This window comes from Pelodiscus sinensis, chromosome 13 (assembly GCF_052426305.1).
Source record: "Pelodiscus sinensis isolate ZL-2025 chromosome 13, ASM5242630v1, whole genome shotgun sequence".
In the NCBI taxonomy this organism is placed as follows: domain Eukaryota; kingdom Metazoa; phylum Chordata; order Testudines; family Trionychidae; genus Pelodiscus; species Pelodiscus sinensis.
The window spans coordinates 5,235,611-5,257,307 of record NC_143064.1 but is presented as its reverse complement, the minus strand read 5'-3'; the positions used below and the strand labels follow the sequence as shown (position 1 = coordinate 5,257,307).

The following is a 21,697-nucleotide window of genomic DNA, read 5'->3' as shown; positions in this document are numbered from 1 at the left end:
TTGCACAGCAGAATTTCCCCGTTACTCCTGCACTGAGCCTAACATTTGGGTGTGACACCTTCCAGGAGGACATCTGCTCTGGATTAGAAGAGAGAAAGAATCCACTGCTTCCCTTGGGGGTTTGCTCCAGGGGTATCGCCCTGACTGTTGAGTATTTTGTCTTCTCGACGGCATTCGTGTGGCCTCAGCTTCCAGCCACTGGCTCTTGTTCTGCCTTTCTCCGCTAGAGCAGATAGCCCTTTCGTAGCCAGCACTGTATCCCTGGGAAGGAACTTACACACCTCTTGAGCTCCCGTGTCCAAGGCTCTCGCCATGTGTTGTGGCAACGGCGTGGCAGTGCTGGGTGTCTGCATGCAGGAGTCGGCATGCGGCCCCTCTGGCTGCTGCGGTGTTGCTGCTGGAACGGCGAAGAGGAAAACTAAAGGCGGGCGGGAGGCCGGAGACCACAGGCCAGCGAGGGCTCCCTTGTGCAGGATGCTGTGTGCTGTCACGGAACCTGAAGCCACCGCCCTTTGCGGAGCCAGGATCCAAGGACCAAACTCAGATTCCGTGTGTGGGTCGGAGTTCGTTGTGGACAATGGAGCGGCAGGTGCCCAAAGCAAGCAGGCTGCGTTTCTAGAGCTCGGGGTGATGTTTTCAGGCACCCACCAACTGTGCCTTGTCTCGGCCTGGCCCTGAGAGGCAGGCTCTAAGCTCCCTCTAAAAGCAACCGAGTGCTAAACAGCGATCTGGTAGCAGGCCAGGTTCCAGGCTCCCTTTTAGCCGCCCTATGAGAAATCTCTGGCCTGACACCGCTATAGGGGACGCGCCGAATCTGGCCCACCGTTGTAGTCAAGAGTGCAGGGGCCGTGCAGAGGGGACCCCGTGACAAGAGCTCGGCCCTTCCTCCTGTGTACACAGACAGACAGACAGACACAGCCTTTAGCAGGGGAGTTCAGAGTCAAGTGCCCGGCAGCCCCTGTGCTCTGCAGACAGTGGAAGCAGGCACCTCATTCCAGCTCCCCCCGGCCTGGGCTTCTTCCCCTCACATCATGGCAGCGCCTGGCAGGGCAGAGGGGGCACCCGCTTTGCAAGGCAGCAGGGACTAGCTGGCACCGGGCAGGGCCTAAGGGGAGGGTCTGTCTGGCACCTCCCAGGGGGTGGCCCCCCCCGGCCTCCTCCCCAGGCTGCGAACCCGGCCCCAGTGCGGGTCCCACCCCCGGCCTTGACGCCAGCGCGCTAATGAAATGCTAATACCGGCCGCGGCCGGCACCAATAAAACCCGGCGCGGCGGCGGGGCTCTGCCCGGTGCCAGCCCGCAGCCATGCAGAGCGCAGCCCCCGCCCCCGCCCTGCAGCTGCTCACCTCCTACTTCATCGACAGCCTCCTGGGCCGGGGCAGGCGGCCAGGGGAGTGCGACCCAGCCGGGGGCGCCCGGGCTCCTCTCCCCTCTCCAGGCGGGGGCCCCGCGGAGCCGCCCCAGCCCCGACCCGCGCCGCCGGCGGAGGAGGCGAGGAGCGGGGAGCCGGCGCCACTAGGGGCCCGTCCCCCCGCGGCCGAGGCGCAGCCGGGCGCCCCGAAGCGCAAGCAGCGGCGCTACCGCACCACGTTCAGCAGCCTGCAGCTGGAGCAGCTGGAGCGGGCGTTCCGCAAGTGCCACTACCCCGACGTGTTCGCCAGGTAGGCGCGGGCCCGGCCCCCTGCAGGGCTTGGGCTGGGGGGGCCGGGGGGAGAGCGGAGGGGCGCCGCCAGCCAAGCGAGCCGGGCGGGGAGGAAAGGCGCCTGCAGCCCCGGGCTTGGGAGTGCGCCCAGGCGAGTCCCTGCGCCCAGGCAGCGGGAATCCGGGGAGTGGGGCGAGGTGGGGCCGCTGTCTGCGAGCCTGGAGCAGTCCCCGGGTGGGGGTAAAAAGTTTCGAGGGGCAGGTTCCCGTTGCTGTAGCCTCCGGCTGGGAGACACGCTAGAAATCACCGATCGGGAGCCGGGGATTTGATTTGGCTTGTCCTGAACGCCTGCTGGGATGGGCGGCTGCTGCTGAAGCCGACGCTTTGGGGGTGACTCACGAGCCACCTACTCAATGATGTTTGGCTCTTCCGCAGAGAGGAGTTAGCGATGCGTCTGGATTTAACAGAAGCCAGAGTTCAGGTGAGTAACAGCCCTGAAGTACATGGACCTAGTCTAGTGTCTGACTGAATATCCTGCCTTTCCATGGGGAGTGATGGTCTTAGCTTAAAATTAAGTGTTTGCGCAGTGCTAGTGGCTTTTTTATTTTTCCAGCTTGCTCTGATTGAGAAGTGTTGCTGTAAAGGATGTAAGAAGCTGGGTGGTGTTAGTCCCTATCCTCCTATAAAAGAGGTTCAAATGTGATCAGAGCTCTGGGTTTAAAAAGGAAGAGCGGCTTTTATTCTCCCACCTCTCTCAACAAGAAACGTCAAAACACCATATAGTAATGGGAAGATACATCAGTACACCTCTGCAAATATTAAACTATCATTTAAAAATAGGCTTTGCAACGGTCTAATTTAAACATCTATTTACAGATGTAAAGTGGATTCGAATGAGTTGGATTGACAGTTGAAATACCTATTTTATATTTAAATTTTAAAATTCTGAAACCAACAAAAGCCTCAAGAGTCACACTAAAATTTTGTACTTTGTCCCCATTTACAAAAATATTTTTCTAGCAGACAATGCTATTGTATAGGAGTTCAGAATATAGTTACATTTGTAATCTTCTGGCATTTGTCAACTGGTGTTGCAGCTGCAAATTTTTCAATGGTCTTTTTTTCTCCTTGGTATTTGCTTTTTAAAGAAAGGAGAAATATCCTGTACATATCCATTATTAAATCTGAGTTGAAAAAAACCTAAACATTTTATACAGTAACATTTTATAGGTGTACACTTAAAAATGCATTCTTATCACTAGTCTGTAATGGTCCAGAGTTAAATGCATACTGGCACTTTTAAAAAATCTGTTTGGCTTTTATAAAACTCCACATTAGCATTACAAACAAATATGTTTACAGCTTCTTTTGAAGAGTCAAAATCTAATATTTTGGTTCTTGATCAAAACAATAAAAACCCAAAATGATTAGTTTACAACAGGGTCTAATGACTAGTTGAATGGTGTGTCCTATATTTATGTAGTTCACAAAAGCTTCGATGCACCATTTCTACTCCACTTTAACTTGGAATCACCTACACTATTTTTTTAAAACGGTTAAATAAAATAAAAGATAATTCTGGGACTGGGATGAGAGCATCTCCTTGAAGTGAATTTTTATGATCAGGTTGGATAGTTATAATAGATCATGCGACGAAACGTTAAGCAGACAGGTACAAAGATTGTGTAACCGATCTTCCATGTTGCGGTCTTCCAAAGACAAAAGTTGATAAAACAGCCTTGAATACCCGATCCTTGGTTCTGAACACCCATAATTAACAATCCTTCTTAAAAAGTATTAACTCTTTTACTCTGAATGTGCTTTTTAAACCTTGTCTAAATAGCAAACTGTCAATAGAGAAATGACAGTTTAGACTGGCTGAGGAGCTGGCCTCAGAAGTCATGAATTTCATCATCTTTTCATACTTTGTAACACTTGGGCCCTTATCCTTAAAGATAAGTAGGCTCCTAAAATCCATGGATATCAGTGGAAGTTAGAAGCCTAAATACCTGTGCCAGTGAGACTGGGGAAAAAACTTCCAGCCATCAGGGAAAGCTCTTAGACAATGTATATTTTGCATCCAGTGCGCGATGATTTTACTCGTGTGAACAAGCCGTCACCTTTTTCATCTCAACCCCACAGCTAAGTTGTTTTATGAACTTTAAGGAAAGAAAATGAGCCCCTCATACTATAGCTATCCACATACTATAGCACTGGTCATATATATGTTGGGGTAATTAAACAATGAGCTTAGTAATTAAAAATATCTTAAGGACAGCTCTGCCTGTCATGTGTTGCCCATATGCAGAATATGCAGTTGCATAGGGCACTGGAAAATTTGGGGCACCACTGGGTCTTAATGTCCACTCACCTGCCTTTTCCTATCCCTGGCTACAGCTCTGCTTCCTCTGGAGATGAAGAAGTTAACTTAAAATTGAAGAAGCCTGCCAGATCTATTAGCAGAATATTGAACCTAAGAGCGAGCCATTCAATGGTAATGAAGCCATTTAACAGGCAGTTGCCAACCCCGGGTCTAGACTGTCACTCTCTGAATTTACTGTGGTAGGCTAGGCTACAGAGCCTTAGTTTAAGATTTGATTTACAAATATGTAATTAGCGTGTTGCTGAACATTATAAAAATCACATCTCTAAAAAACTGCCCGCCCCCCGGCTGCCATATGGCATAAGGGCACCAGTTTAATAGTACTGCATAGAGCCTCATAAATCCCAAGGACGGCCCTGATGACAGCCACATTTTTTCTTCCATTAAATGAACATGGATGCATAACTGCTAAGCCACCCCCTTCCCCAGTCCCATTCTCACCTTCTCATATGGGGCTTGCCCATTGCATGCAGTTGGCTGTGCTGTTAGAGGGTGTCTCTTTGGAGACATTGAGTGTGCTGGCATGCTGCAGGTGGGATAATGTCGATGATTTCAACCCAAGCTTCCTGTGAATGTCATCGAAAAAGAAGAGATGGTTCAGTGGCAAAGCCACATGGGAATACAAGGCAAATATTGGGAGGGAGGTTACTCCAGTGTCACCGAATTCAAGGGCCAGAAGAGGCCACCAGAATAGCTACCCTGACATCTCATATCACAGGCTGCCGCCACCACCCAGCACCTGTACATGAAACTCAAGCACTCAGATGAGACCCAGTATTACAGTCCTCGGGGGCTAGATGGTCGTCACAGGCAGAGTCGTTCGGGTGCTAACATGAGACCGATGTCCCTACTCTGCCATAGACAAGTACTTTGGGCAAGTCACTTGGTCTCGTTCCCCCAGCTGTAAAAGAGATAATACCTCACATGGGTGTTAGGATCAATACATTCAAGATTACGAAGCACTCAGATAGCATGGGATGTAAACAGACCACTTTTTAAAATATATAGCAATGGTATCTGCCTGACCTGCTCAAAAGTAACTCTCTGTGAAAGGAGTGTCATTTCTGTACCTCGGCAAGGCAACTGAGCAGAAAAGCAGCCCATTGCTTTTCAAACAGATTTGCTTCTTTGGGAAGACGCCTGCTGTACCCCTTCCTGGAGCACACCCAGATGAAACGGGGAGCGGGCACAATATTTTCTTCCTTACAGAAATTGTTGCATTTCATTGAGTCCTAGTTAGAAGTGGCCCAGCAAGAAATATGAAATAAAAGGAATATTCCCATCTCATTCCAAACTACGCCACTTATTTCAGCTACTTCCTTTTATCTAGGGAGAATTCCCCTATATATAACCTCTTTGAAAATGCATCCAAAGGGACCCATATGTTTTTTCATACCATGGGAGAGGAACGATAAACTCTGGTAAATCCAGTCCTAAACCTATCCTTTATGGTCCACCCTCAGCATTCTTGTCTAAGTTCCTCCTTCATTCCCATTAATATTTTCTCATTATTAATCCAGATCATTGGTCTGGGGAGAAAAATAGGAACAGATCTTAAAGTTCTAGCATGAAAATTTAGAAGCATCAGCTGGTTGATTCAACATCATGGGGGCTGTTGATAAAGCATGCACTCACTCACAAAGCAAGAAAGGCTTACTGCCAAGTCAACATCCTTGTGATGTCATTTGCTAATGATCCTGAGATTGATCTCAGCAACAAAGAGACTATGGCTAGTCACAAATATAACTTAACTTGTTTTTTTTATGCAGCAGAAAGTGGTTTAAGTCACATGATTTTGAATGGAATTAAGTCTCCAGAAATGAGTAAACTGATTTTACATTTAACGAGGCTCTTCTCTTAAAATTGCAAAGATCGAATTTTTATTTTCAAAACCCCAAGTATTTCAAAATTTGGATTATGAATGATAATTTTAATTTCTAATGAAAGTCTGGCACAGGAACAACTGTTGTAGGATGCATTCAGAATCTATAATAACTACAAAAAATAACATATGCAGTATTTAATATACGCTATAGTCCAGTCATGTTACATTTAAAAACTAATCAAAACTGTAATGACCCCAGAAGTCTACAACTCCTTTGTTAGACATTATTTTGAAGCTATTTAGCCCACAAGGATATGGTTAGCTAAACAGTATAGATAGCAAATTCCATACTATAAGTTTGTGCAAATGTGTGCATGGATGCATACTCCAAGTAACCTCAGTGAAATGTAATGGTCTTAAAAATAAATTAACGTTACTTTTTTTTTTAAAAGGCAGCTGAGCTCTTCTATTAATCAGTCAAATACAAATTAGTTATTTTGATACTTGTATTAAATAATCTAAATGTTATTTATAACTTATGCTACAATTTTTACTGTCTATCGTATCACTAAGATAAGATGTGTGTTTATGCCTTATTTAGCACTCATATTAATGTAAATTTTGCCCAGGTAAGGCATTCAAGATTGGGATTTTAGACCTAAATAATGGCTTTCAGTGCCGATAGTCTAAACTCAGCTTAGCTTTTAAAAGAAGTTTGATAAATTCAATAATTGATGGCCAACTAAAATCATGTTACACTAAATTTACAATCTGTGTAATAGACAAGCAATAACATTGTAATCCTAGAAGGCAGTGCTACAGATTACATAAGAGTAAATTAAAGTAATTATTTTAACATTTTTATGGCAGAAAACATTTTTCACTCCTTATTCGGTGTCTCGGCTTGGAGCAGACTGAGGGGAAAAAATCCTTAAATAGATTTCACAATACATGTAGCCCTTGCCTTTTGCTATGTTTAGGAAAGAGATCACAATGATGGTACAGGATAAGGAAACTAGCAAAAGTGTAATGTTTTTATCTGCTGCTCAAACATGATGCACAAGTGTCGTGTAACATCCTTGCTGCTCTGTTAGTCCTTTGCACTCCACTCTGCATGGGAGCGCTGGTGGCTGGTTTTTCTCCTTCTGAGATACCAGCTCTAGCTTCATTTGTGATGCTTATTGGCAGTGATCTGAGGCCTCTAGTCAAGCAATAATCCTTGTAAAAATAATTTAATTAAATCACTCAAATCTGTTTTAGCCACAGCCAGTGCTGAATGAACACAGCTGAAAATCTTTCGTTCACCTGGTTCACATCTGTAGATATACATTTCCTGCATTTCATTAGTTCAGTTATTCCCTATAAGAAATTTGACCCTTTACAATTTCTGAAATATTAGAGCTTGTGTCCCTAAAAGTATAAATTTGTTCAACACTATTGTACGAGATTGTCAAATGTACAATATTTTTCCATTGTCCACTTCTTGATTCAAAACCCAACCTCCTTGCCAATAGACACACAGTGTATCTTAGTTGCCATTAAAACTGCAAGTTCACTAAAGTTTTCCAGAAAATATTGATAACTTGAAAGAAAACACATTAAAAGTTGTGCTAAAATATCATGGCTTCTTCAGGTCCTTGTGAATAAGCATTCACAAAACTTATGTCTTCATAGCATCCAAAAGCTCTTTGTGAAACAGATAGGTAAACTAAGTCAAATAGAGTGTGTAAGCAACTTGCCCAAGATCAACGCAAGTCACTGAATCCCAGTCAGCCCTGGTCGAACTACCAGACCAAAGTTGCACGGACAATAGACAATTCTGAAAAGATAATTACAAAATGCTTAGTATTGAGACTCATTGGTCACTTTAAAAAATAATTCTCTCCATGCACTAGAATATCTTGATAGTCTTGCATGAACTCTGGTTTGTAATGCTTCACCTGCAGATGGACGAATTGTCTATTTATATTGTCTATTCTGTATTAAACATTTACTTTTATTTTGGGGACTATTCATAGATCAATAAATACATGATTGTTATACAGTCTGACCACTTCTGCTAATGGCTCATTGCATTTCAATAGTAGCTAGATATAAAATGTTTGATCCAAGCCCAGATACCGTTCAGAATTCAGTTTGAATGTCTCGGATTCTGAACTGCATCTCTCTAATTACTTGAATTAGAACAACTCCACACGAGAGAAATTTTAGATTTTGAAACCTTAAGCTTGAGGGGGGCAATTCATATCTGGGATTCTTGTTTCAGGCCATCTCTGCTGTATACTTTACGCTGTGTTTTACCCTAGCGTACACTGAAATCTAGGGATCCGGGAAAGAATACTCCAAGACAGAGCCAAAATTATAGGGAAAAAATGGTGTGGTGTCAGGTAATAAATGATTAATAGCTGTTGTTGTTCAGTAGTCAATCATGAGTTCAAAGGTCATAAGTTGCATATTACTATGGCTTACAATCAATATCACCTTTTACTGATCTGCCTACAACCGATACTATTCAGATCACGCTTATGACATTTATTTGTCTTTATAACCAGAAACTTTCTATACAGAAATAGTACTTTTAAAATAAGTCACTATTATGCTGTGTACATTATGGTGTACCATAGCTGATAAAAGCAACACCCAAATCAGTATAATTGACCCTTGTGTATTCTCTCTCTCTGAAGGTCTGGTTTCAAAACAGAAGGGCAAAATGGAGGAAACGTGAGAAAACTGAAATGTTCGGGAACGTTCCAGGACTCTCCTTAACTCAGCCATTGAATCTGTTCTTGGATGTTCCATTGAGCCAGTCTCCCCTTCTGGACCATGCATGGCGAGCAGTGCCACTTTCAACAATAGCGATGCCATCTGGAACTCCAGCATTCAACCCTGCAAACTTAGGGCCGTTTGGTCTCAGCAGTCTTGCCTGGACATCTCTTTTCAGAAATCCAATTTTAAATCCCCATTTTGGAAGGTACAGAGAGTGTAATTTAAATGTTTTTCTTTTAAACCTCAGGGTTTAAAAGAAAGGGATAAATAAGACAGAAAATATTGTCTTGTCACTCTATAAATATATGGTACACCCACATCTTGAATAGTGCAAGCAGATGTGGTCGCCCCATCTCAAAAAAGATAGATTGGAATAGGTCCAGGAAAGGGCAACAAAAATGATTAGGAATATTGTATGGCTGCCATGCAAGGAGAGATTAGTAAGTCTGGGACTTTTCAGCTTGGAAAACAGATCCCCCTCCAACTGTCTGACTGACACCTATAAAATCATGACAGTTTTGTGAAGAAAGGAGAGAAGGTGGTGTTGTTTACTCCTTAACACAAGAATTAGGGGTCCCCAAATAAAATTAATAGGCAGCAGACTTAAAAGGCAGCAGACTTAAAACAAACGTATTTTTTTTTTCTCCACACAACACCGTGGAATTCCTTTCCAGAAGACGTTGTGAAGGCCAAGAGTTTACTCCTTATAACACAAGAATTAGGGGTCTCCAAATAAAATTAATAGGCAGCAGACTTAAAACAAAAGTATTTTTTTTTTCTCCACACAACACCGTGGAATTCCTTTCCAGAAGACGTTGTGAAGGCCAAGAGTGTAACAGGGTTAAAAAGAGAACTAGATGAATTCAGGGAGGCTAGGTCCGTCTATGGCTATTGGCCAGGATGGGCAGGGATGGTGTCCCTAGTTTGTTTGCCAGAAGCTGGAAGCGGGTGATGGGATGGATCACTTGATTCCCTGTTCTGGTCATTCCCTTTGGGGCATCTAATGTTGGCTGCTGTCAGAAGACACAAAACTAGGCTAGATGGAACCTTGGCCTGACCAGTATGTCCATTCTTGTGTAGTCAACAGCTTAATATCACAGGTGCCCAATGTTACAGTATGGATTCTGCCTATTTAAAAGAATAATAGTTATTAAAGGTCAGTTCTTGCATGTCTTACTCAGTGGGACAACTTGAGTACAATAAGCAGGAAAACAGCTGTAAACCCTAGTGGAAGTCATGCCACATAGCTACTGTGCAAAAGGCAGTTGTGCACATAGGGTGAAATCTTACCCCCACTGAAGTCAGAGAGTCTTTGTCTTCAAGACAGACTGTGCGAATGTAGACTGACTGGACTCTGTTCTGATCACAGACATGCAGGTGTTTGTTGCACATCTGAAAATCTACTACAACTGGTATAGATACAAGCTCTCACCATGATTATACAAGAGAGAACGCTTCTGGATGCTCCCACACAGGAGACCAGAACACGGCCCCCGTTCCCTAGGCACCAGGAACAGAGCTGACATCACGTCCGGGCCATATTCATCCCGTTAACATTGCCTTTACAGAAGGCACGTGCGCCCAATCCCAATGGGAGTTTTATCATTGACAGGGGAGCTGACAGGATTGCCAGCTCCCTGAACAATGTGCAAGGGAGAGGGCGGCTCTGCACTCACGGAAGGGGTAGGGCTTGGGCAACCAGCCCCCAGTATCCCCTGCCACCTTCAGGGCTGGCTGGAGCACATAGGGCCAGGCTCTGCAGTGCATAGCACTCCTGAGGTGATTCTAAAGGACTGGGGGCTGTGGCAGTGGCAAGGAGCCCTGGGCCCCTTAGGATCACCAGGCCTCAGACAATTGCCCCCTTTGCCTGCTTCCTTCCCAACCTCAGTACTAAGCACAGGGTTGAACTCAGAGTCGTGTTTCCCAACCTCCAAGACTTCAGGGTAGATCCTGAACCTGTCTCCACTATCAGGGCCCCACTGAATTCCACAGGGCGGCAATGACGTATAACAGCTGAGGGTCTGTTCCTCAGTCTCGCTCACTACAAGTGCTAAAATTTAGCGACAGAAAGCTGCTGTGTTAGCACTGTGTAGCTCTCTCCCTCCTGAAATGGCAGCCTATATTATAGCCACGGATTAACGAGCAGACCTTTCCACCACCTTGATTTATGCTGCTTTTCACATGAAATAACTTGTCTCAACAACTTGGTTGCACAAAGGCCTCCATGAAAATTGTTCCCTTTATGAAGTATTCTGTGGTTTCCACAGAGCATGCTGATCTCGAGCATTACCGGGTTTGCTTAGAAAGGACTTAACCTGTTAAGAGAGTGACAGTAAATTTAATAAACTGAATTTTTGTGGATAGCTGCATGTAACAGTGGTATGAACGTCTCTCATGCCACAGGTTAGTAAGTGATATTTTGAGGTGCAAAGGGGATTTGCCTATTGCACTTAAAAAAAACCTGTCCATTTATCTCCCCCTCCCCCCAAAAAAAATTGGAACAAATAAAAACTTGTTTTAAAAAAATTGAACCCAGATTAATGGTGTGGTGCTCAATAAGGTAAATATTTCTTCTACAAATAATTCGTGATTTGAGTGCGATTGACTTTCTTTTCCCCCAAATATAGATTTCTCAATGCTTTAAATCCTCTCATGACAACAGCTTCAGTCTTAATGAAAACTCCAGGACCCCCATCAAACACTGCTCTCACCGCCTTCACTGATCCGGCAGCAGTTGAAAGGAAAACGTCGAGCATTGCAGCGCTAAGACTCAAAGCGAAAGAACATTCAGCACAAATCCCTCCATTAAACTTCCTAGCCACTCTTACAAACACTAACAAAGAACTTTGTTAGGAACTTTCCTGCAGACTGCAGTAGCATAGGAGAAAGCAAATGCCGTCTCCCGTAAGTGGGTCCAGTTATACAGAGGCATACAAAAAAAAACCCAAACCCACTTCCCATCTGTAGATCTTCTCTCTGCAAAATGGGCTGGAGGACATGTTTAATCCTGCTAAAAATAGCTTTCTTCTATTATAACACAAAATTGTACAGTCCTGTAGAAACTGACTGACTGTTTACAGTGAAATTTTGACTTTACAAAAGAGATCAAGAATTGGCTTGTCTACATAAATAAAACTAACAAAGAACAAGTTTGCTGTGAAATGCCATGATATGCTAGACATTAGCACAAAGGTTGAAAATCCTTTGTAGAAATAACTTCAGAGTTCTATTAACAATCTTTACATGTCAGGAGGAACTGTATGACTACAATAGTTTAGACCCAAGAATCAAAATACGGTATGTTCTTAATTTAAAGATCATGCTTCATATTGAAGTATGAATGACTGTGAAATATCACAAAATAAACAGAATGCCAGCAGGAAAGAGGTATGAAATATTTTGAATATAGGTCTTTGATTCAAAACTAGGTTTGTACAAAATGTTTGTTTCAAACTAAAATAAACAAAAGTTTGCTTATGTTCAATGTGGCAATGTTTTAATAATTAAATCCTAAGATTTAGCTTTTGACCATCAAACACTTTGTTAATGAAAGTTGTGTCCTGTAAGAAAAAAAATGTTTGAAGTAAATTGTGTAATTCAATATATTGCTGCATAGTTACTAGTTTTAACCATGAGGTTTCTGAATGTTTTGGTGTAACTAATGGCAAATAGCAGCAGACTGTTATCACAAAGTTAACTTTCCTTATTTGTAAATCTCTTCAAATTTATTGTATGCCTAAGCAGATTCAGACTTGCACCCTTCTAAAAACTGCCCTTAAAATGATTATTGGGAAGAATAAAAATTGAGGTTATAGCTAATAGATATTACAATTTACAAAAACCTTCAGGCAAGCCAGTTGACATCAACCTGAGTTTCCTCTGCTGTAAAATCAGGGTGAGCAGACCAAGAACAAGCTCATATGCAGCTCTTGATCCAGAAATACTGAAGCATGTTCCAAAGGAGAGTGAGTATCATCCCATTTTACAGAACAGTTGCCTCTCCCAGAGCTGCTGTGAGCACTATAGACATGTTCTGAAAACACTGTGCAAATGCCAAAGGGCTATATTAATGTTAAGCATTGTATGTTAAATGGCATCCTCATTGGCAGAGGTGGCAGGGACTGAACCAACACAGGGACCAGCTTTGGTCTCACCAAAGATGCTTTGAGTAGTGAACAGCGGTGAGGCAGGCTGGAGAATCTCTCACTGATGGTGCCTGTGTTTCTCCTGTTCCCCTGACTATTCTGATACGCTATGGTCACAGAAAAAGCCCCCAAACCTCAGTCAACTTTTCATGATCTTAATGCTCTGTAAAGCCAGGCTATCGGTTCTCGACTTAGACTACAATCAGCCTAGGTCTCTTGATCACATTTATTCTGAAAGTGAACAATGTCAATACTGTTGCAGTGAGCGTGGCACAGAGAACCCCTAGCTACCTTAATTTCTGCTTTTGTAGATGTCTAAATCTTGATTGTATTAAATTTTGTACATTACACAGAAGGCTCCTTGGTTGATTAGATTGTCCTCTTCTCTTACCCTTGAAATCTGCTTTTACTGTGGCTTGTGGGCTGACTGCAGTGAAGCTGCATATGCATCTACATCCCATCACCATTGCCTAGGAATGAGAGCAGAAATAGTTTAGGTCTGTAGATGCATGTAAACATGGTGACTTATTACCTCTGAGAAAAGTAAATTACTTCTTCCAAAGCGAACACAGTCTCAACTGTGTGGATCAATTGGCAGGAAACCTTAGGAGAGACACAATTTGTTACATTTCCTCACAAAAGTCTGAGTGTGTTTCCCCCCTCCCCGACCATGGCACCTTATTTTAACCCATCCACTCTGCCACTTGACAACACAGCACATGGCCTACATCAGCCCTGGTCTTGTGCTAAATTAACTTTCTGCCCAGCAGGACGATCATTTGTAAACTGACATTATACAAGTTGTATTTCTTTCTGGACATGACTCCTTGTGTCCTTCCTTTTGTAATTAATACTCAATCTCTTGAAAAGGCTAGAAAATTCTGCAAGGAAAGCACCACCTGTACTTTTTTTTAAAAGTAGTAAGAAACATCTAAATGCCAGATGCATTAGATATTGCTCCAATGCATTGCTTAAATGAACTGGTCTAATAGCTATTCAAAACAGAATTTTCCTATTTTAAAAAGCCCAGCCATTTTTGCTAATTATTCCGCAGAGTAGTAGCTGCAAGATAAATAGTGTCTCAAATACTTTTTGGAGAAGTTACACCCATATTTCAGCATATGGGGTGAGTCCTAGCCCCATGGTAGTCAATGGGAGTCTTGTCATGGACATGAGTGGGGCCAAGATTTCACCTATTAATAAATTTACCCCTATCATAATTCCATTGCTTCCAGTAGTTACAACAGGATAAATGTGGCCCAGCAAGTGCCTAAACTTCTCCTTTACACATAGAACTCCTGTGCATATTCACAGTTAATTAGGTAAAAGTGAATTTAGGAAATATGCCATGCCAGGAGAGGAGTTACCTTGCTCACTTTTTTCAGTGAGTACTTCAGGCGTACTTGTTTAGAAGTATAGTATTGACAGATGGACCATGGAAGGTTCCACAAAGGAAGAAACTGGGCCCGGGGGGGAGGGAGGAGGAAGAAGAAGAAGCTTTGAAAGTGAACTGGGACAGGATGCTATTGTGTGAAAGCCCATTGTAATGTGCAGTCACAGCTCAGGAGAGGGGGGAATAAAACAAAAGAGGATAATTATTATTATTATTATTTTTAAAGTTCAGAGCAGATTGATGGCTCCTTCCAGTTAAATATTCCAATATATAGGGATAAACTAGTCACCGCCCAAATTTGCTTTTCACAAGCAGAGTGAACGAACTAAGGCAGTAAAAGAAAGATGCTCTATCAGCCACTAAAAACTGCAATTTTATTATCAAAATAAAACCAGAGACAACCTGAGCCTACCAAGTGGGTGGGAAGGCAGGGCCCAGTGAGGGCAGTGGCATCAGCAGATGTTACTGAGCATGCTCAATCCATGTGGTCATGCTCAGTATAAGCCAAGCAGCAAATAGAAGGCAAGGGGGGGCACATGTCCTCACATGCTCCCCTCCACATTTAGCCGATGAAATTCAAGTCACACTTGTTTTTAGCAGGCTCCTTTGTACTTCCTCCCAGGTTGCCCTTTATGTATAGGAGTAGCTCCCTATCAATAGCTGCAAAGCTACCTCAATCTCCTCCTTAAAACTCTACCACAATGCCAACCCATAACTCAACCAGAGCTAGGCAGCTGATGTGCCCATCACACGGACCATCCTCATCTCACTGGATGCTTGTTGCATCTTCCTGTGGGCTACAGAGTTCTTCGCTTGAAAGCCCCAGTCAAGGCACACCTCTGACGTGTATTTGTACAACGCCAATCACAATAGGCCTGTGGCTGCTAGGAGCCACTTCTCCCTGTATCATAATAAACATTACTTAATTTGGTATTTAATTTAATTGTACCACAGATGGGAGAGGCCACCAGTGAAAGAAATTGGGGGGAATGTAGCAAAGGCTAGCAGTGCACTCCACACACCAATAGAAACTGGTGCATCATACATTAAAAGTTTCCTAGTGGAGGCCATTCCAAAGCATGCCTCAATTTCCTGACCCTTTCCCTTTGAAACCAGAGAGAAATTTTATTTAAACTGATTTAATTTACTCTGCTTTAATGAGTTTTTCAAAAAGTTTCCATTCCGCTGCGTGAACTGAAAGCCAGCTGTGAGAGCTAATAACATTATGAAAGTCAATATGGATGTGCAACACTTGAAACCGGCTTAGGAATCAAAGCACATCTGTAACCAAAACTGGCCCTTGTCTGAACTCCCAGAAGCTGCTTTTGTTGCTGTTACAGATCAATGTTTTGTTATTAACTAATAACCCCGAAGGAAGAGGCTTTGCTTAGAACCACCCTTTTCATTTTTTCAGAGGCAGTAGAAGCTTAAATACAGAAATTATTAAACCTTCATTTTTAAAAATGTACCGGTGCATTCTCTCTAAGCCTCCAGGGGATCTAAAGATCTGATCCAAAGCCAATCAATCAATCAGTGGGAGCTTTTTCACTGATTTCATCAGTAGGTTACAGATAAGGCCCACTGTATTTAACTCCCATGTGCATTTTCAGAGGGCTGCTTGCATATAGCACATGCACAGTAAAAGAGGAATTCCTCCATAGTGTTGTTTTAATTACTTAAAGCACCATGCTAAAAACTCTTTAGTATGGCTCTGAATCACAGCCATATAAACCAAATCATACAGCCCTTCCTTAGGCAAAAGGCTGGCTGACCTGGATTAAGATGGCGTAATTTGGCCCAGTACTTCCCTCTAGCTCTAGGATTTCACTCTTGTCTTTATAACATAATTCGGCTCTGGTTGACATCAATGGGAATTTTGCCATTGATTTCATTAGAAGCAAGATTGGAGCCCTGGCTGTTGTTTTTGTTTTTAAATGGACACTGAAAATGAGTTTTCAAAGCCGCATAAGAGATTTAGACACATCTTTCCTTCATATGTGTAAATCCCCTGGACCACTTTGAAATATCTCAGTCGTATAATTAAACATCGCTGCATTGTTCTCTTACGTTTGGGGAGTTATGCCCTAAAATTCTGGCACACTGGTATTACTAAGAAACATAGGCAAATGTTCCTAATGGATTTCTCTTCCTTGGCTGAAATAGCGTACAATTGTCAATTTTGCTTAGCTTTGTTTTCTACCTCAAGTTCAGGTTGATAACAGAGGAGATTGTATAAAATTTCCATACTTCCAGTGGCATAATATCATCAGAACCTTGTCTACAAAGAAAGAGTAATTTTATTGTTAAAGAGAGAGAGAGGGAAGAGAATAATAAGCCAGGTGTTTGAAGAAAAGACAAAGGAACAAGCACAGTAGGGTGTTCTGACTCACAAATCTGTATTGAGTAAGAAGTATTCATGAAGAAAATTAATTTAAAAAGTATGTAGTGCAGGTTTTGAGCCCATAAGTCTTTTCAAAAACAGATTAGTGATTAAAAACTTTTTTATTCTAGCAATCTCTTAAACAATTAGTCCAGTAATTGGAAAGGGACTACAAATTCAAATATAGATGGACATAAAAGAGTTTCCCCATAGAGATTTTCCTTGGTTTTGTGGGCTAGTGCCATGCACCTGCCTTTGCCATCGCATGGGGTTGAAATACTGAAGAAGTGCACTGAATAGGGATACAAACGCACCAAACAGCAATACCATACAAGTTACTTAATTCATGTAAAGTAGTGGTAATTGTATTGATCGTGAATGCATGAACAATTCCTTTATTTTGAGCTACATTAAATTTAAACCACCAAACTGCAATTTGGTCCCCGTTGCAAATTTGTGAACTGCTGGGTGTGATTTAATTAATTTTCTAAATTAATTTTCCTGAACTGCTCAACAAGACAACTCTGTACATCAAAATGGGTGGGCATTATTCTGAAAGGATTTCTTTTCATTTTAAACAGGTAACAAATTTCTTCACTTCTAGCTCTTGATGTGCATGCATTCAAGGAACAGCCTTTCTCCACGACACATCTGTCAGTCATGTCACTTGAGAAAAATATATGAAATGAAGTGAAAAAGAAGGGGACATCATCAGGGCTAAGGAAAGGACTTGGGAAGCCAAAGTCCCAAATGATTTGCCTGAACTAAAAACTCAATTTTTTTCGGGTTCTGAATTATCTGTGTACAGGTTTTTATTTTTCCTCCCTCTGCCAATATTTGGCCAAGATCACAAGTAGAAATGCCAAAATACTGGCAAGAGAGGTGGTTGTTCATGTATTTTTGTCTGTAATCTCATAATCAAAACCTTTTCTTGGGGGCTTTCCTGCTAACATTGCATATTTCAAATGATTTGGAAATATTGAAGGTTCTTCTATCCATAGACAATAGCTATATACCCAATATAGAACTGAAACAAGAATATTGGAGTTGATGAACTTGGCTCTAAGTTCACCCCATGAAGTAGTCTAATTATCTAGTCAAGACGAATGAATAACTACAATAGTGGCTCTCCTAATCACAATCACCATTTTATTGAATACTGAACAACTGTAGTAATTCAAGGAGTATATTTTAACATTTTTCATTGTTGTCACAATACCATCTGACAAATATATAAGCGGACAATGCCATCCTAGACTCCTCCCATGAAGCTATTCCCTGGCCTTATATCCCTTGATTATAACTAAGAAGAATGATTTGCCTACAGTTTGATACAGACAGGAACAGAATGCTACAAGGCGTGTGACTCATTGTGTCATGGACAATCAGATGCGCTAACACTTCAAGATAAATACAAGGGTTACCTACCCTTCTATAACCCTGCAGAGAAAGGAAGAATTAAGAAAGCTACGGTGGAAGAACTACATAACTTTGATGAAGTATAAATGGACCTGAATTCCTCACTGTTTTTAGATATGTACCATGCAATCTACACGTCACTGATTTGACAGAACAGAAGTCATCTGGATTACATAAATCTCTTCCTGGGAATAAGGGTCTTCCACACTCAGTTTCCATCAGAATACCAAACACCTTTCAACATGGTTTGTGAGGGAAAAAAAAACTACCATAAGTGAGACATGCTCACATGATTCTACACGGAATCACTATGGATACACGAGTTACCATGGTAAACGTGTATGCAAATACCAGTTAGGTACCTAACAAACAAATTAGGCCAAACAATGCAATAACTTGTGTCACATTATTATTTTTTATGCACAGGCACTGGTCTGAAAATCTGAGCCTAATGCAGCCTGTTGTGCTCAGACTAAAAGTGGGTAGTGGTAAGAGTGCTGTCCAAAGAGTCTGCTACTGCAGGAGAAACTACAACTCACCACACAAACGAAGCACAAACCGGGATCTGGAATACGGTCACAGGATGGTAGGGCATGAATTCTTCAGTCAAGAAGCAGCAGCCAATCCACCCACTGTCCGGCCCCATAGTTGCTAACTCTCAAACATACTAAATGCCCAGGCCTGAACAAGCTAGCATCACTGACAAAGGAAAAAACAACAACTTACATTTCCAACATACTAATCATTTGGTACTTTCTATGAAGTTAGGAGTACCATGTACAGGTAGCCAATATCTCCTACTTGCATCCTCAGACAGATTTTTCAGAAGGCACATCTCAGGCTCAGTTTGTTTGTTTGGCAGATGATGGTCACATTACCTGGATATAAACAGCTTGAAAAATGGTATTTCAACACTAGGCAATTGCTATAGGCTTACTTCCTACGTGTCTTTGGCTTTATATATACTGAGGCGAATCATGTATTCAATTACTTCCATGCAACTCTTGACTTCACCATACAAGTACATACAGTAAGCCTGGCTGTAGTCAAGAAGAACTGCACAGGCAGAAAAAATTTAAATTTGACCCAGCATATGTCCAGACCCTTTCATTTTATCTTCTAAAGGGAATATTTAAGCTGGAATAGAAAGTTTTGGCATAGAGTACAAATGCACATTTTTAAATGTATCATGACATCTGACTAATTAGACATGGATCTAAGCCACATATTGTTTTTCACAACTGAATACAGATCCCTGCTTGGTTTCAGGGAGGTTTGGGTTTCAAAATTTAGTTTAGATTCCTACTCTGTTAATACCAGTAATACTGCTTGTAGAGATCATATGCCAACCTAGCATCTTCCACCGTTTCAAGCACATGAAGCCTTCAGCACCGCAGGAAGTTATGGAATTGAGTGTTACATTTTATAGATGAAGAAAACCATAGCACAAAGAAGCTAAGGGACAGACTTTATTTCACCAGTAGAAGACCCTGTCTCCTGACTGCTAGACTTCTGTTCTAACAACAAGACCGTATTGCCCTCATCAATGTACAGAACAATGGCCATACTGTGTCAGACTAAAGGTCCAGCTAGCCCAGTATCCAGTCTTCCACCAGTGGCCAATGTCAGATGCCCCAGAGGGAATGAACAGAACAGGGAATTATCAAGTGATCCCATTTCCAGCTCCTGGCAAACAGAGGCAAGGGACACCACCCCTACTCATTCTGGCTAATAAGTATTGATGTACCTAACCTCCATGAATGTATCTAGTTTTTTTTAAACCCTGTTAAAGTCCTGGTCTTCACCACATCCTCTGGCAAGGAGTTCCCCAGGTTGACCGTGCACTGCATGAAGAAAAACTTCCTTTTGTTTGTTTTAAACCTGCTAACCATTAATTTCATTTGGTGACCCCTAGTTCTTATGTTATGGGAACAAGTAAATAACTTTTCCTTATTCACTTTCTCCATATCTGTCATGATTTTAGAGACCTATCAACCTCCCTCCTCCCCCCTTAGTCTCCTCTTTTCTAAGATGAAAAGTACCAGTCTTTTTAATCTCTCTTCATACGGTGCCCGTTCCAAACCCTTAATCAATTTTGTTGTCCTTTTCTGAAACTTTTCCAATGCCAATATATCTTTTTTGAGAGGAGGTGACCACATCTGTACGCAGTATTCATGGATTTAGAGAGGGACAATAAGAAATTCTCAGTTTTATTCTTTATCCCTTTTTAAATTATCCCTAACAAACTGTTTGCTTTTTTCACTGCCATGGCATGTAGCGTGGATGTTTTCAGAAAACTATTCATAATGACTTCAAGACCTCTCTCTAAATTAAGTCCCCATCATTTTGTAAGCATAGTTGGGATTATTTTTTCCAATGTGCATTACTTTGAATTTATCAACATTAAAATTAATTTGCTATTTCCTATTTTGTTGCCCAATCACCTAGTTTTAGGAGACTAATGTACTGATTAATGCAATGTAAACCGTCTAAAATCCAACACGCACCATCAAGTGTGAGGTCAGATTACGAGGAAACATAGCACTCTGAATTCTTTTCTTCTCTTGGCTGAAATAGCAATTCTTGTATTAGTGAGCAAGTAATCGCAATGTAATGGCTGAGGAGGGAGGGAACGGACAAACAAGTCAAGCTTGCAAAGTCACACTGCCAGAGTAACAAAACTTTTACATTAAAAATGTACTGAATAGAAGCAAAGAAAAAAAACAAAATTTAAAAAACTGCCTTAACAGTAATGACCTGTAGAAGAACTGGGACAAAATGCTTGATGCATTACAGATAGAAACTCAACCATCTTTGGTGTGAACAGCATAGCGACATGATTGTGAACTAAAGCAGAAGACGACAAGACAGCTTGAATTACAGTTTCATCTGGTTCAAAAAGGTTGCTAGTAAAATGTATTTAGGTGATCTGCTAAAGAAAAGAATATATTGCATTTTGTAAGTATCCAGTCACAGCTAGAGATTTTGACAAAAGTTGACTTTCACACACAATTAAACAAAATAATTTCAGTTTTCTAGTTTCATAGCAGCTGATCCACAGACTGCCCTACCTACAGGGTTATTTTGTACTGATAAAAAATCATGGGATTAATGTTTGTGAAAGATGACAAGAAAGGACAGCATCATTATAGCCTTATTTTCTATGTGTCCCAGGTGACTATAAGGAAAAGAAAGTGAAGCAGACTGTAATGTTAATGTATGAAGCAAGTCTGAAGGATGCTCATCAGCAAGTGATCAGAAACATCTAGTCTCACCTTTGTTAGTGCTCTCTCAACCTGAACAAGCAGGGAAGTTGCTGACGGCAGCAAACAAAGACCTTTATTTGATGTTCTAGCTGATGTTCTCTAAGCTTTTACCTTCTTTGTAGAGAAGTTACCATAAATATTCAGAGCCCAGTTAATTGAAACTAAAAAAGTCTTAAATGGAATTTCTAATATGAACAAGGAAAGACAGAGTTAAACTAGATAAACTCATGGAGTTTAGGTCCATCAATGGCTGTTAGCTAGGATGGTAGGAATGGTGTCCCTAGCCTCTGCGTGACCGAGGCTGGGAATGGATGACAGAGGAGGGATCACTTGATGGTTACCTATTCTGTTCATTCCCTCTGAGACAACGGGCATTGGCCACTGCTGGAAGTCAGGATACGTGGCTAGATGGACCTTTGTTCTGACCCAGTATGGCCGTCTTCTATTCTTAATGGGTAGGGGATTGACTTGAACTCAAAA

General features: G+C 41.8%; 1 protein-coding gene across 1 annotated transcript; it reads left to right on the top strand.

The window, feature by feature from the left end:
* Nucleotides 1-847: 847 nt before the first annotated feature.
* On the top strand, nt 848-13,229 carry ESX1 (ESX homeobox 1). Its single transcript, XM_075941118.2, has 4 exons — nt 848-1,659; nt 2,076-2,121; nt 8,533-8,819; nt 11,242-13,229. Exons 1-4 carry the CDS (start codon nt 1,304-1,306, stop codon nt 11,465-11,467), a joined length of 915 nt encoding a protein of 304 aa, XP_075797233.2. The 5' UTR covers nt 848-1,303; the 3' UTR covers nt 11,468-13,229.
* Nucleotides 13,230-21,697: the final 8,468 nt, after the last annotated feature.

What these genes read in the sequence shown, in the direction of transcription:
- ESX1 (XM_075941118.2), top strand. Translation starts at nt 1,304, where the DNA reads ATGCAGAGCGCAGCCCCCGCCCCCGCCCTGCAGCTGCTCACCTCCTAC. An exon ending in TAACAGAAGCCAGAGTTCAG is followed by an intron (nt 2,122 to 8,532) that starts GTGAGTAACAGC and finishes CTCTCTCTGAAG; the next exon opens with GTCTGGTTTCAAAACAGAAG. An exon ending in TTAAATCCCCATTTTGGAAG is followed by an intron (nt 8,820 to 11,241) that starts GTACAGAGAGTG and finishes CCCCAAATATAG; the next exon opens with ATTTCTCAATGCTTTAAATC.